The sequence below is a fragment of the Monopterus albus genome, unplaced genomic scaffold (genome assembly GCF_001952655.1).
Source record: "Monopterus albus unplaced genomic scaffold, M_albus_1.0 scaffold35.1, whole genome shotgun sequence".
Taxonomy (NCBI): Eukaryota; Metazoa; Chordata; class Actinopteri; order Synbranchiformes; family Synbranchidae; genus Monopterus; species Monopterus albus.
The window spans coordinates 1873572-1886947 of NW_018127915.1; the positions used below are offsets into that span (position 1 = coordinate 1873572).

The window sequence follows — 13376 nt, forward strand, 5'->3', positions numbered from 1 at the left end:
TCTGTTATAATTTTTTTAGTATATTACTTGTGTGGTGTAGAAGAGAATTATTTATGTAGAGATACTGCTTGTAAACCAATGATGGTAAGATGATGTCATGGGGTAGGACTGGATAAGTCTGACTTCTTCCTACTCCATTCAAGCATGTACTAGGTATAAGCAAATTGATATTGGATTATGTGTACAATCATGTGTGTTGTCATATCAACTGTCTTTACATGCTTGAAAGAATAAATCATATCAAAAAAATAAAATCAGCAGCCCATCAGGTGCTACTCATTGTTAATAATAAAAATGTTGTTTAATGGTCCTGTTTCCTTTGAATGTAATGCAACACATTTACAGTACCTAGGAAGCTAAAGTCCTGGTGAAACAGCCATTACAGCATAATGGTTTCAGACTTGATTGGCCTCAACCTAACACCTCCTTCGCCTGGAAAAAGACAGTGAAGGAGAAATTGACTAATTAGACACTGTATGGGTCCTAACAGCCACATTTGACCTCAGCATGTTCTTTAATGTCCTCACTGGCAGCACTTGAATCCATTTATCTGAAAACTACACTTGTTGCTGTTCTGAATGTGGTGAGGATGAGGTATCTTTGTGTTCTGACTGATATTAAGCTCATAGTTTTATTTTTGGGTAAACTGCTTGTTAAAATGGTGCTTGATCTATCCTCAAACACTCACCATCTGTGGACTTGACAGGTGCACATATGAAACTGCTCATGCATCATAATCCTCTTCTCTGCTGTCCATCTGTATACTCGGTATGCTTTAAATATTCATCATATATTGTTGCTAAGATATAATATACTGATTGTAATACTGTAAACCGACACACATATCAGAAGTATTTAATATTTAATGTTATATCAACTGTGGTATATGCTTGAAAGAATAAATCAAATCAAATCAAATCAAAACCTCATGCAGCTGTTTCCCAGATAACTTTATAGAACAGGGCCATTTGTCTTTGTTATAGACAATATTTGTAAATGATGGCACTTTTTGTCTCTCAACAGGAGTTTCATGCATCTTGGTGCTGGTCTGAGTGTGGGCCTCAGCGGTCTGGCAGCCGGGTTCGCCATCGGCATTGTGGGCGATGCCGGTGTGCGAGGCACTGCCCAGCAGCCCCGGCTTTTTGTGGGCATGATCCTGATCTTAATCTTTGCTGAGGTGCTGGGGCTTTACGGCCTCATCGTGGCCCTCATCCTATCTACAAAATAAGTGTCTGCATCAAACATCATTTCATTCATTCCACATCAAAGCAGCAAGAACAAATAGGAGATTTTCACCTACTTCCATTACACCCCATGGGTCTGACAGGATAGGATGGCGACAGAAACATGTTGGCGCTCGACTCTGACAGCTGTGTCCTCTAGATGTGATTTATCCATATTGTTAAAGCCATCCAGTTGTGTCAGGTCCTGTATGTACAGAATGGGCATGAAGATGTACTGGTTGTTATGGGATGATGTGTGGACAGTCTGCTGTTGTCTGATCTTAACCTGTACAGTGATCCAGAGTCCCCCTTGTAAATGTAGTAACCAGTCTGTGCTGTGAGTATCAATGTTTACCCCTCTGCCCATACCCCTCCTTCAGTTCTTGTTTTATGTTGGTGGTTTTGAGCATCATCCTCAGTTTTGAGAGTGCTGAAAAGTCGTGCATATTAGTATTTATTTTATGTTCTTTTTTTTGGGACTATTTATTTTTTTATCACAGTGGTGAGGAACTGTCAACTTTTTTTGCACTATTTATGGAAAGCTATGAAGATTTTGACTGTCTAAATGGAATAATGTTTATTGAATACCCTATATACATAAGTTATCTGTGTATAGTTACATTTATTGCACTGTGGGAGTTGTAGGTGCTTGGAACTCCTCTGGACGTGGTGTGATTATTAATGGAAGATGTCCACATGTTGGTACTGTATGTGTGTGTGTACATGTATGAATGACCCAAGTGTATAACGTGTGCAAGGGGATTTATGTTTACTATAACATTCTCAAACACTAGTATTGTTTACCTGTAGTGCTGCTGTCTTTATTTTTGTTTTAAGGTAAGAGCTCACTCTTCAGCCATGCCTGTCAGATTTCCAAATAAAACTCAACCTCCTCCAGAATGTCTTTGTCAAGCTTTTTATGTCTACTATTACTAAACCTGTTTCCTTGATATTTAGACTTCTAATCAGTCGATAGCACTTCACTGTAAATGGAGTCGGAAATGTTTGTCTTGATCTCTCACTTGCTATAGATCAGTGATAATCCAAAAAGTCCTGTGTAAGAAAGGGTAAAAGAAAATCTTACTTTCTTTAAAACACGTAAGTATGGCTCAGAGAATGTGACCAGGACAGAACCAACACAAACAATTACTGTATCAAAGATAAACTGCAGGGTGTGCAGTTAGCCATGACAGCAGGGCATGGGTGTGCAAACGATGTGGGGTGGATACCGGCTGAGATGACGCACGTGGACAATATTTTATAATGTGGAATGCCAGAGATGGCCTAGACAAGAAGTCCCCATTACAATGAAATGGCATAAATCAGGGGCGTTGCTAGACATAAAGCTCTACTGGGGAGTAGGACCTCCATTACTCAAATCACAGCTATTTTTTTTGTGAAAGAACTACTGGTAAAGGTAAAATGTAGAGATATTAATCTTTATGAAAATATTTATTTCAACATACATTAAGAACATTATCAACATCTTTCTCCATACTTTCCCTTCCTGCCTCAAGTTCACTTGTTTGTTAAATGTCTATAAAATAAACATTATTTGGCCTGTGTGACACGAGCATCAGATATATTATAGGCTATTAAATGCAGAATGAATAGTCCTGGCCACTTTATTAGGCACACCTGCACAATTGTAGGCACTTCAAAAAAAGAAATTCAAGTTAGGTTGCAGTACTAAGGTGATTGTCCTATTAGGTATTCATGTTTCCACTTTGGTGAAATTGTCATAAATTCAGTTATATGTTTATTATTGAGTTCGTAGTTAAAAGTAGTGTTGTACTGGACTACATTATATTCAGAGGTGTTCCTAATATTCTGACCCTCTCATCTATGTAGCTGGGGAGGACAAATAAATAGAGATGCTTCTAAATATAATGTAGTCCAGTACAACACCACCTTTAATAAAGGTAATAAATATAATTAAATTTATACATTTATGACAATTTCACCAAAAAAAGAAAATTGAGCTTCACAAACACAGATGTTAAGACTTTGCAACCTGATTAGACCTCCAGTCCGGTGGACGCTGGGTGGAGCTCTGCTAACTGTAGGGCTGAAGCAACTAGTTGATTAGTATGCATTCACAAATAATAATAATAATAATTATTATTATTATAACAATAATAATAATAATAATAATAAAACCTGGGTTTGCTTCCGCGTTGTGCGGCCCACTGCACGTGCGCACATGTTGTTCCAGTCGCAGGCAGGCAGGCAAGTGTGAGCGAGCTTAGTGCGTTCTGGACACGGGACAGCTCGTTCATGAATGTCACGGTAGCATTAGCGAATCGGTGAGACGTTATTTCTGCTCGTAACAGCAATAATTTGACAAATAAAGGTATTGCTCTTCAGTTTTTTGGTTCATTGCGTGTGGCTTTACAAGTAGATAATTCATCAGCTGTTACCTTTTATGAAGAACAATTGAACATGGCATCTCTCTTTTTTCTAACATTTAACTCTGCATTGCTCCAACATGAGTTTTGCCTATGACTTCCTCTGGTTGGTAGTAGGCTACTGATATTTTTGAATAGTCTTTCATAACATTGTATCAATTTTCATATGTCTGATATTACTTAAATGTATAATAGATACATTGGTGAAGCTTCTTTATTTGTAACTGTGAAATAAATCCCATACCATAATCTGTAAATCCAAGAAAACCTGCAAATATTAGAGTATGAGAAAGTGAAACTAGAGAGAGATTTTCTTGACATTTTGCTTATGAAAAAAATTGATTACTCAACAAAGCAGCTTAATTATTTTTCTTTCAATGATTCCCCCAACTCCTCATATACAATCTTTCATTGGGTAAAGTACAGGGATTATGTAACAGAAGCTGCATTTGGACAGTAACTTTATTCAGTTTCAGAGCTATAGCTTAATGCTACAGATACAAACTGTTAGCAAAAGGATACACAATGACCACAAAGAGATGCAAAACAAACACTAAAAAGACACAAAAGATCCCTTACACTCATGTGTCTTCTCCCTTTCTTTATCTTTCTCTTACATGCATACAAAGGTGGTCCTGACGTCACCGTTGGTGGTGCCTGAGGTGGTGCAGTTGCACAAGAACGGCTGGTATGGTGAGTTATGTTCCCATCAGCTTGCATCTGAATAAATATAGCCTATTTAAATTAATGTAACAAACAGTAGGATTCCTGCCCCTAACCATGTATTAAAGAAATCCAAGTCTGCTAAACAAATTAATGAGTGGACTTATTAAGCTTTTCTTCACTCCAGTTCAAGCTCTTTACCTGCTGCTGGATTAAAAGGGTGGCTTTGCTCTTTATTTACCTGTTGCTATAATGAATCTTAGTATCAAAGCTCCATTGATGATGGCTTTTTATAGTCAAGACATACTGTATGTGTTTCTTTATATGCATACATGAAGCCACAAAAGGGAAATTTAGGAAACTTAATTGTAACTGTTTTGGTTTATACTGTACAAGCTGTAGCATAACTGATCTAGTTTATATATTTTTATATATTTACTTGATACTTACTGTAAATGTGTATTACTTATCAGAAAATTAAAGCAAACATAAGAGCATCTAGAATGTAATCTAAGGTGCCTGTGAGATTTTGGGCACCGATGTGAATTTTTTGTTAATTTATGCTTATCAATTTCTTTACCAAGCCGATTCATTTCACCATTAATCTACCAAGATCTAATCAAGCTAAAGTCAAGGTCAGATTTGATGTGTACTGGAAGCTTCCTGTGCTGTGAGCTCCTCCCAACAGCTGCTCGTCATTGTTTACGGTCAGACTAACGTAAAGTAGGTCATGGAAAAGGGAAGCTTAGCTTGCTAGCTATTAATTCCCAGTTGCTGTGTATTAAATGTATAGCAATAGCTGATATCAAGAGACAACATCTTTGTAGTGTCGTTAGTGATTTCACGTGAATGCTAGTTATGAACAACCTGCAGGTAATGTTAAATCTTTTTGTTCAGGCTTGATGGCCGCACGGAGCTAACGAAAGCTAACTGGCTCGTTTACGCTAGCTATCTGCATTACCTGCCAAGTTATTCCGCCTGTACTTGGCCAACAAGCCGTGAGTGGTAGTTAATAACATCTACTCATGTAGTGGTCTGTATATATATATATATACACACACACACACATATAACCATAGGTCTGACTTAAACTCTGATGCCTCTGACCTTGTTATAGCTTGCTACATGTTTACTGCATGCGCGGTGCAAACGCTTCATAACGTTACTGTAGGTAGTTAGGGTTAGCTGCTCTGTTTTGTTAGGCTAGGTGGCTAACTGGAGCTAGTTAGAACAACAACACTCGCACGTTACTGTAGGTAGTTAGGGTTAGCTGCTCTGTTTTGTTAGGCTAGGTGGCTAACTGGAGCTAGTTAGAACAACAACACTCACACGTTACTGTAGGTAGTTAGGGTTAGCTGCTCTGTTTTGTTAGGCTAGGTGGCTAACTGGAGCTAGTTAGAACAACAACACTCACACGTTACTGTAGGTAGTTAGGGTTAGCTGCTCTGTTTTGTTAGGCTAGGTGGCTAACTGGAGCTAGTTAGAACAACAACACTCACACGTTACTGTAGGTAGTTAGGGTTAGCTGCTCTGTTTTGTTAGGCTAGGTGGCTAACTGGAGCTAGTTAGAACAACAACACTCACACGTTACTGTAGGTAGTTAGGGTTAGCTGCTCTGTTTTGTTAGGCTAGGTGGCTAACTGGAGCTAGTTAGAACAACAACACTCGCACTCAAAGGTCATGTTTTCCCTGCTGGTGGCAGTGATCTGTGGACTGGAAACGTACTGATGTTAACGTTTTGTGTTACGTTAAGTAGCGGTGATGATGATGTGTGTGCAGCCCCACAGTCGATATATTTGTGGTAGGCTGAGGTGAGATAATTTTCTGCTGACACAATTACTTAATATAAGAAGAAACTGCAATTAAAACTGAGATAGCAGGATCAAATGGAATTTCTTATTGGTGTAAGAAATAGTATTTTTCTCTGAAACATACAGAAAACCAGGATAACATTAAGAAACCAAGTTATGTATATATCACAAGGTATGCACATAAGGTAAACAGTTCCAGAGCACATGCAGTGCTTTAAACTAGAAACAGCAGTTTAAAATCTATCCAGGCTATTTGTTATAAAAGACTTGTCTTAAGTGTCCCTACTTATTAATACACATTGCCATTTGTTTTCCAGCAGCTGTTTTGATGCTGTTCTTTCAACATCTGGACTAAACCTGTACTGACTGTCAGGTTCTTCTACCGGTGAGACTTTGTTGCTGATATGTCTAGACGAAGCAGGAACAGTCGTGCTTGGAGATATGTTTGGGGTGGAATACGGCGGGATGCAGATGCCCGGACACTGGTGTTGGCTTCTGAAAGTGATACGTGGAGCTATGACCGCTTAGAGGTAAGCATACTATATCTGAACAAATACAGAGCACCAGTGGACATGTACGTTTTGTGTCCTATGATTCACTTGTTTGCACTCTAGACAGGCAATAGGATATGTTGCTGTGAGAAGGCTGCTAAATGTTCAGTTATTTACATGCTTTGTATCAAAAGTAATCATTTTCCAAAGGAAACAAATGTACCGTAATGTCTGCCTTTTAAATTAAGTCAAATTTTCACTTGTATATTTTCCAGTGCAATACCAGTTTTTTTTTTGTAGCATGCTGACATCAAAACCCATTCTCTGTAGTTACATAAGTGATGCTGCTGGTATTTGATTTAGTGCTTTTTTTTTTTCTTCATCTTTGCTCCCAAGTATAGTGACTCAGACTCTGAGGCGGACTTTTCAGCAGTGATGGTCCCTCCAGTCCCCAGTGCAGTGCCTGTCACTGGAGAGTCCTACTGTGGCTGTGATTCCCAGGCTGAAACCAGCTGCAACCCTCGTCTACGAGGTTTTCGTCAAGTTAAAGACTGCCACTGTGGAGAGGATGACCAAGGTATAAGATAGCTGCAGCATTTCAAAGACAAACTTACCACTTATCAAAAAAAAATAATTTATTGTGTTATTGACTGTGAATGACTTCTGATGTTTCAGATTTTGATTGGGTGTGGGATGCTAACAGTCGATCGACAGCAACGTTACTGAGCTGTGACAATCGCAAAGTGAACTTCCACTCTGAATACAGCTGTGGTACAGCTGCAATCCGTGGCTCCAAAGAGCTGGTTGAAGGGCAGCACTTCTGGGAAATCAAGATGACGTCCCCGGTGTATGGAACAGACATGGTAAACCTCTACTTCTTACAGGTCTTATAATGTAAATTCATTTTCCAAAATAATTTCTGAGTAGATCAGTCTGAGACATGAGATTTATATGTGAAGCTAAAGCAATTTGTTTTGTTTTTTTTCTAAATTTTTTATTTGTGTATAGATGGTTGGCATTGGTACTTCTGATGTCAACTTAGACAAATACAGACACACATTCTGCAGCCTGTTGGGGAAAGATGCCGACAGCTGGGGTCTGTCTTACACTGGTAGGACCAACACAAGATGCTATAATGTAGCAGTAACTGCAATAAATGCTTATTGAATGAGTTAGACATCATTGGTTGTCTTCCGTTTTCAGGCTTGTTGCATCATAAAGGAGACAAGATGAACTTCTCTTCTCGGTTTGGACAGGGTTCCATCATCGGAGTCCATCTGGACACGTGGCATGGCACACTCACTTTCTTTAAGAATCGAAAGTGTATAGGTTAGTCCTAGGGCCCGGACTGATCACAGTGCTGGTAGTTTGATTACTGTTTTAGTTGATCTCAGCAATCAGATTCTCTTTTGATGACGATTTCATACTGATGCTGAGCAACATACTGATATGAATTCACCAGGATTGTTTTTATTTAAGTTTACATTAGTCAAGGAAAGCGTGGGAATAAAAACTGAGTTTGTCACCTTTCTCCTTTCTCAATCCAGGTGTTGCTGCCACAGAGCTACAAAATAAGAGGTTTTATCCGATGGCGTGCTCCACGGCAGCGAAGAGCAGCATGAAGGTGATCAGATCCTGCTCTGCACCTACATCCCTGCTGTACCTTTGCTGCGCTCGCCTTCGCCAGCTGCTGCCGGACTGTATAGACACCCTGGATGTGTTGCCACTGCCGCCAGGCCTTCGTCAGTTGCTCCAAAACAAACTAGGTTGGGTGCTCAGTCTCAATAGTGGTGCCACAGAAGAAACCCCAGACGGGCTGGAGCACCCATCACGTTTGCCTGTTACCCCCTTGGCTGGACCATCCTCCTCTGAGAGCGACTCAGAGGGTTGTACATCTGACCCCGAAGCTTGTCAGAGGAAGAGATGCCGCTGGACATGACTGGACAGTTTGAAAACTACCTCCTCTGAAACGCTGGTAGATGTTACTGTCCTCTGGCATCTAATCTCACGTTCCTGACCTACTGTAAGCTTTCCTCAACACCAGTGTTACACAGTAGTAAAGATAGTAATCTGGAACAGTTGCTCAGAAGGAGTAGTCTGTAGGTGGAAAACTGGCATATTTCTGCTGGCATGTGATCTTCCATGCCTTTCAAACATCTTCATGCTAATCATGCACTTAGTATCATTAGCATAATATCATCATAGCTTCATTGCATAATATATGGTAATATATGGTGATATTTTGTTACCTAGCATAATCTGTTGCCATTCATATATGGGGATTAGCGATGTGTGGGAATGGTATAGTAAAGTGTACAGTGTAACACTGAATTTGATTATGGCCAAATTTTGGTGGTCTTTGTGGCATATTTGCAAAAATGTGGTTTCAAAAATGAGACTTTATAGATGTTTTCTGTGTTTTCATCCTGTATGCAAATCATTTATGTTGTTTTCAAACTAAATGATGTCCATGCATTATCAGAGTGCTTTGTTATCTACTATTCTGGCATCAGCAAGTTCCTTTTAGGTTGCCGAAGTGAGAATCAGTTGGTATGCTTTATTTCTTACCAGCACGTCATACACACCACTGATTACTCAGTATTATTTTTCTTGAAAGGTTACAAATGAAATGTTTGTTGTATTCATGGAAACATCCATCTCTCATCAGCTTTTTGAAGCCTCCTGTGGAACAGTCATTCTCCTTGTTTGTAGACCCAATAGATTTCCTCTTTTTTACAAGATGTAAGCACTACAGATTATTATTTAGTGCAGCTCTTTTAAATCAGATTATAAAATAGGGCACTCAGATGAGACTGCCAAACATATAAGTAACTTTGTGTTGCTGTTACACCTTTTAGAACTTTTTAAATGAAAATAATTTTAGATGATGAGCAGCTTTAATGTTAAACTTTTGTGTACTGAACTGTTTCATCCATTTCCTCAACAACTCCTCATCACTAAGGTCGTATGTATAAGGCTAAAAACACATTTTGCATGTTACGCCACTGTCTGGTGACAATCACAGCTCTGACTGAAGCTTTGTTTTTAGCCATATTTTGTCATAACTGCATCTTTTGGAACATATTAAGCACAAGAAAGAACAGTCGAGAGATGGACTGTGGTGCCTGAGTGATTTTCTGCAGATATTTTGATACTCTGGGAAAACTTGTTGAGAAATAAAATATTTTACAGAGTGCTGGTGGTAGATCGTGAATGACTGTGGAGGGGAACATTTTTCCTGGATCAGATCTGTAAATATTTTGTTTTGGTTTTTGTTGAGTACAGGACTGTAATGGTATAAGTGTAATAATGGTGCTTGTCCCAGGTGTTGAAGTTACAACTGCTGTCTCAGTCACCACCCTCTGATTGTGTCCACTCTGTAAGGTTAAGTTGATATACACAACAATTTCAGGTACTATGCAATGCAAGCGTTGTCTGTGGTAGTGGTTTTTAGTAGGAATACTTGTATCAGGATGTTATTATGCAGACAGTGGTACCAGAGGACCATACTCATCAGTCATGAGTAGACATGACACACCTAACTCCCTCTCCAGTTGTATAATGATTTATCTGAGCCCCCTCCCTGTAGACCCAGTAATGTAATTACCAAGATTTTCATTGTAGTCCTGTAAAAGTGGTTTTGACTTCACATTGATGTATCTGAACACTTTTTCCTTGCTGTTATACTGTAAATATGAAAAATTTAAAAACCTTCTTCTGTAAAATGCTGTTTTAAAGATACTATAGATGAAGGCGTTGACTCGCCTTTTTCAGTGTAAGTTAGAATGATTCTCAGCTGAAAATAAAATGAATACTAAATATGCACAAAGGGCTGGACTTGTTTATTTATGACCAAGAAAATAATTAGGTTTTACTCAACTTTGTAACTTCCAAGATTAGAACAATATTTGAGATTTTCTTTTGTTTGATAGAAGTTATTGATGTGCTGTGGGCATATTTTTGTATTGATGGCAGATAACCATTTAAATGTAACTGACTCTTGCTGTGAATGTGTAGCAGCTAGCTTTTTCTGTCAAATCCCTCACATGACACAGTCATCTGCTCTGTTCTCTGCACGTTCATTGGAGAGGTTTTAGTTTTTTCAGTATTTAAAATGGGGCTTTGTTTCATGCAAAGCCTATACTGTCTGGTGTCAGTTTAATGCTGTTCTTTATATCTGGAGACATAATTCAAAATCTCAGGGCTTTATAAACCGCTACGATTTCATAAAATCCATTTTATTTTATTGATGGTACCCCTTATAATTTAATTATCAATGCAGTTAAATGCACTGTATAAATATGATTTAATTGTTCCTTCATGCGGAACAATTTCAGCACTCGCTGTTCACACGGAACACATTATGTTCGGACCAAGTGAGCGGAAGTTGTGTTGCTTCATTCCTTGCTTGCTTGCGGAGGTCGAGTGGAGTTGATCTCGCTTTTCAGGGTCGAGTAGGTATTTAAATGACAAGCATTTCCAGGGTACAAGCAATATCGGCAGTTCAGAAAGATAACTGTAAATCAATTAGTTTGTTGTTAGTTACATGTGATTTTATAATTTGGTTTACCATCTAATGCTAGCTAACAGCTAACTCGGATTAGCCTTCATACATTGTGTTCATGCATTCCTCAGTTTTACAAACAGTCGTTTCTCCTCTAGCCAACAAGCCAAAGAGTTACTTTAAGGTCATGTGTAGCTGAATACATGTCCACTCTTGCAGGATAGACGTTGCTTGCTGTGTATCAGCTGGGATTGTGGAGGAGCTGCTCTGCAATTCACAGTCATGGTGAAAAAGAAGCCCCCTCGCCTCATAGCCGAAATGGCTCGGAAGATCCGGGCGTACCGAGAGCTGAAGTCCCGGCCGCGGGACTCCCAGAAGTACGCTCTGGACTATGATACAATGAGGCGGCCTCACACGGGGAAGATGCTACCCGTGATGGCCTGGCAAGATGTCCGCAGGGAGTCTCGCCTCTTCTCCCTGCTGGCAGGTATGAGGCTGTTCGGAGTGGGACGCCTCTTCACCCGCAAGTCCTGGCTGGAGGACCACGCAGAGCCCAGCTACTGGCAGATCACCAAGGTTAAAGTGGACTACACAGCTGAGGTGAGAGGAGGCCACATCCATTCACTGTGCCTGAATGTTAAGTCTGCATATTGTCATGCTTAACATGTCTAGCAATGATTTGGCAGGCTATCGTCTAACCAGTGCAGCTGATCTTTGTGTGTGTGTTTTCTAGAACATGGATCATGGCAAGGCATGGGGGATCCTCACATACAAAGGTAGGATTGGACCAGTTGATCAGATTTGAAACTAGGAGTGTATTCATACAGGTGGTTGAATAACCATTTCTCATGTTGAAACTGGTAACATACTGTTGGAACAGTCCTATCATAAATATTAGATATGTGAAATATTCTGGGTGATGATGGTTGAACAGCAGCTGAAAATACTTTAAACTTAATTTAAAATATTTTAGAAGATTTAAAAAGTGGAAATGTAGTTTAGCATAGCATTTTTGGCACTAAATTATGTGTTGAAATACAGTTATTAAATGCTGTTGAGTAATTTTTAAAAAATATAAAACAGGCATCTAAAAATTTATATTCAGTTTTAACCTAGCTAAATGCTTTTTCAACTGAAAATCACCAAAATCATTTGGATGTTAGGTCGACAAATAAACGTATCCATTTGGATTCATCTTCTGTCACCAGCACTATGTCCCCATCAGGTTCCAGTTCAATGAATATTATTAAATATATATCTCTAAACAAACTGCATGCAGTAATGTTGTTGCGTTTTGTGCTTGGCAGGAAAACAGGAGAACGAGGTCAAGGAAGTGAACAAGGTGATGTATCATGACTGGCGCCTGGTTCCTAAACACATAGAGCAACAGTTTAGGGACTTTGAGCCACTCCCTGAGCCACCTGTGCGCTATGTCCCCTATCCTCCGCTGCTCCGTGCCATGATGCTAGCCCAGCACAAGAAAGCCTATGGTAGTATACTGACCGAGGAGCCTGCCTTGCCTCTGAAGACGGATGTCCTTTTCAGAAAAGACTATTTTCTTAAGCAGGAACAAGAGAGGCAGAGGGAGGCTGGGACAGAGGTGTGATGCTCCTCTGTGAATGTGGTCCTTGGACATTTTGAACAAAATCAGTGTTGACAGAAGCAGCCAGCGTGCCCTTGCCTCAAAGATTCATTCTGGACTCAAATGACTTCTCTGCTATTTTCATCTGAAGCAGGCCTCTGTGGGTGTAATGTGTCACAGTGTGATGTGCTAAATATTAAACTTAATTTTGATTTGATTTATTCTTTCAAGCATGTAAAGACAGTTGATATGTCAACACACATAATTTTACACATATCCAACAAATGCTAATCCAATATCAATTTGCTTATACCTAGTACATGCTTGAATGGAGTAGGAAGAAGTCAGACTTATCCAGTCCTACCCCATGACATCATCTTATCATTGGTTTGCAAGCAGTATCTCTACATAAATAATTATCTTCTACACCACACAAGTAATATACTAAAGAATTATTACAAAGTATTAACATTCTTACACCACACCCACAATGTTCCATCTAATTAATCAATGAGCCTGTTCTTGCATATATCTTGATTGACACATACCTTTATATTTATGTTTAAACTCGTCAATTCTATTACTATTTTTTATGTCCACACTTAAATTATTCCACAGTTTTACCCCACTTATGGAAATACAAAATCTTTTTTTTGGTTGTACGTATAGCATGAACTTTTAAATTTAACTGACC

General features: G+C 39.2%; 3 protein-coding genes across 13 annotated transcripts in view; all 3 read left to right on the forward strand.

The window, feature by feature from the left end:
* Nucleotides 1–2123, forward strand: part of atp6v0ca (ATPase H+ transporting V0 subunit ca) — a 7032-nt gene extending 4909 nt beyond the window's left edge. The window contains exon 3 of the mRNA XM_020597907.1: nt 1024–2123. Coding sequence (XP_020453563.1) covers nt 1024–1228 — 205 coding nt within the window. The 3' untranslated portion in view covers nt 1229–2123. The remainder of the gene's footprint in view (nt 1–1023) is intronic.
* Nucleotides 2124–4922: 2799 nt separating this feature from the next.
* On the forward strand, nt 4923–9815 carry spsb3a (splA/ryanodine receptor domain and SOCS box containing 3a). Of its 10 annotated transcripts, none has more exons than XM_020597873.1 (8): nt 4923–5017; nt 5192–5292; nt 6423–6635; nt 6993–7173; nt 7272–7459; nt 7605–7707; nt 7800–7925; nt 8144–9815. In XM_020597873.1, the coding sequence occupies exons 3-8, from the start codon at nt 6510–6512 to the stop codon at nt 8533–8535; spliced, it is 1116 nt and encodes a 371-aa protein (XP_020453529.1). In that variant the 5' UTR covers nt 4923–5017; nt 5192–5292; nt 6423–6509; the 3' UTR covers nt 8536–9815. The 10 variants fall into 10 exon arrangements, with proteins under 10 accessions (XP_020453529.1, XP_020453530.1, XP_020453531.1 ...); XM_020597874.1 differs by having other exon boundaries at nt 4933–5001; XM_020597879.1 differs by lacking the exons at nt 4923–5017; nt 5192–5292 and adding exons at nt 5344–5465; nt 5551–6105.
* Nucleotides 9816–10909: 1094 nt separating this feature from the next.
* mrps34 (mitochondrial ribosomal protein S34) lies at nt 10910–12899 on the forward strand. 2 transcript variants are annotated; one of them, XM_020597857.1, is made up of 4 exons: nt 10910–11054; nt 11320–11700; nt 11834–11876; nt 12408–12899. In XM_020597857.1, exons 2-4 carry the CDS (start codon nt 11383–11385, stop codon nt 12704–12706), a joined length of 660 nt encoding a protein of 219 aa, XP_020453513.1. In that variant the 5' UTR covers nt 10910–11054; nt 11320–11382; the 3' UTR covers nt 12707–12899. The 2 variants fall into 2 exon arrangements, with proteins under 2 accessions (XP_020453513.1, XP_020453512.1); XM_020597856.1 differs by having other exon boundaries at nt 10911–11050.
* Nucleotides 12900–13376: the final 477 nt, after the last annotated feature.

Coding starts and splice junctions, on each gene's coding strand:
- spsb3a (XM_020597873.1), top strand. CDS start 6,510: ATGTCTAGACGAAGCAGGAACAGTCGTGCTTGGAGATATGTTTGGGGT. Junction 6,636..6,992: donor GGAGCTATGACCGCTTAGAG/GTAAGCATACTA, acceptor TTTGCTCCCAAG/TATAGTGACTCAGACTCTGA. Junction 7,708..7,799: donor CTGGGGTCTGTCTTACACTG/GTAGGACCAACA, acceptor TTCCGTTTTCAG/GCTTGTTGCATCATAAAGGA.
- mrps34 (XM_020597857.1), top strand. CDS start 11,383: ATGGTGAAAAAGAAGCCCCCTCGCCTCATAGCCGAAATGGCTCGGAAG. Junction 11,701..11,833: donor AAGTGGACTACACAGCTGAG/GTGAGAGGAGGC, acceptor TGTGTTTTCTAG/AACATGGATCATGGCAAGGC. Junction 11,877..12,407: donor GGGGATCCTCACATACAAAG/GTAGGATTGGAC, acceptor TGTGCTTGGCAG/GAAAACAGGAGAACGAGGTC.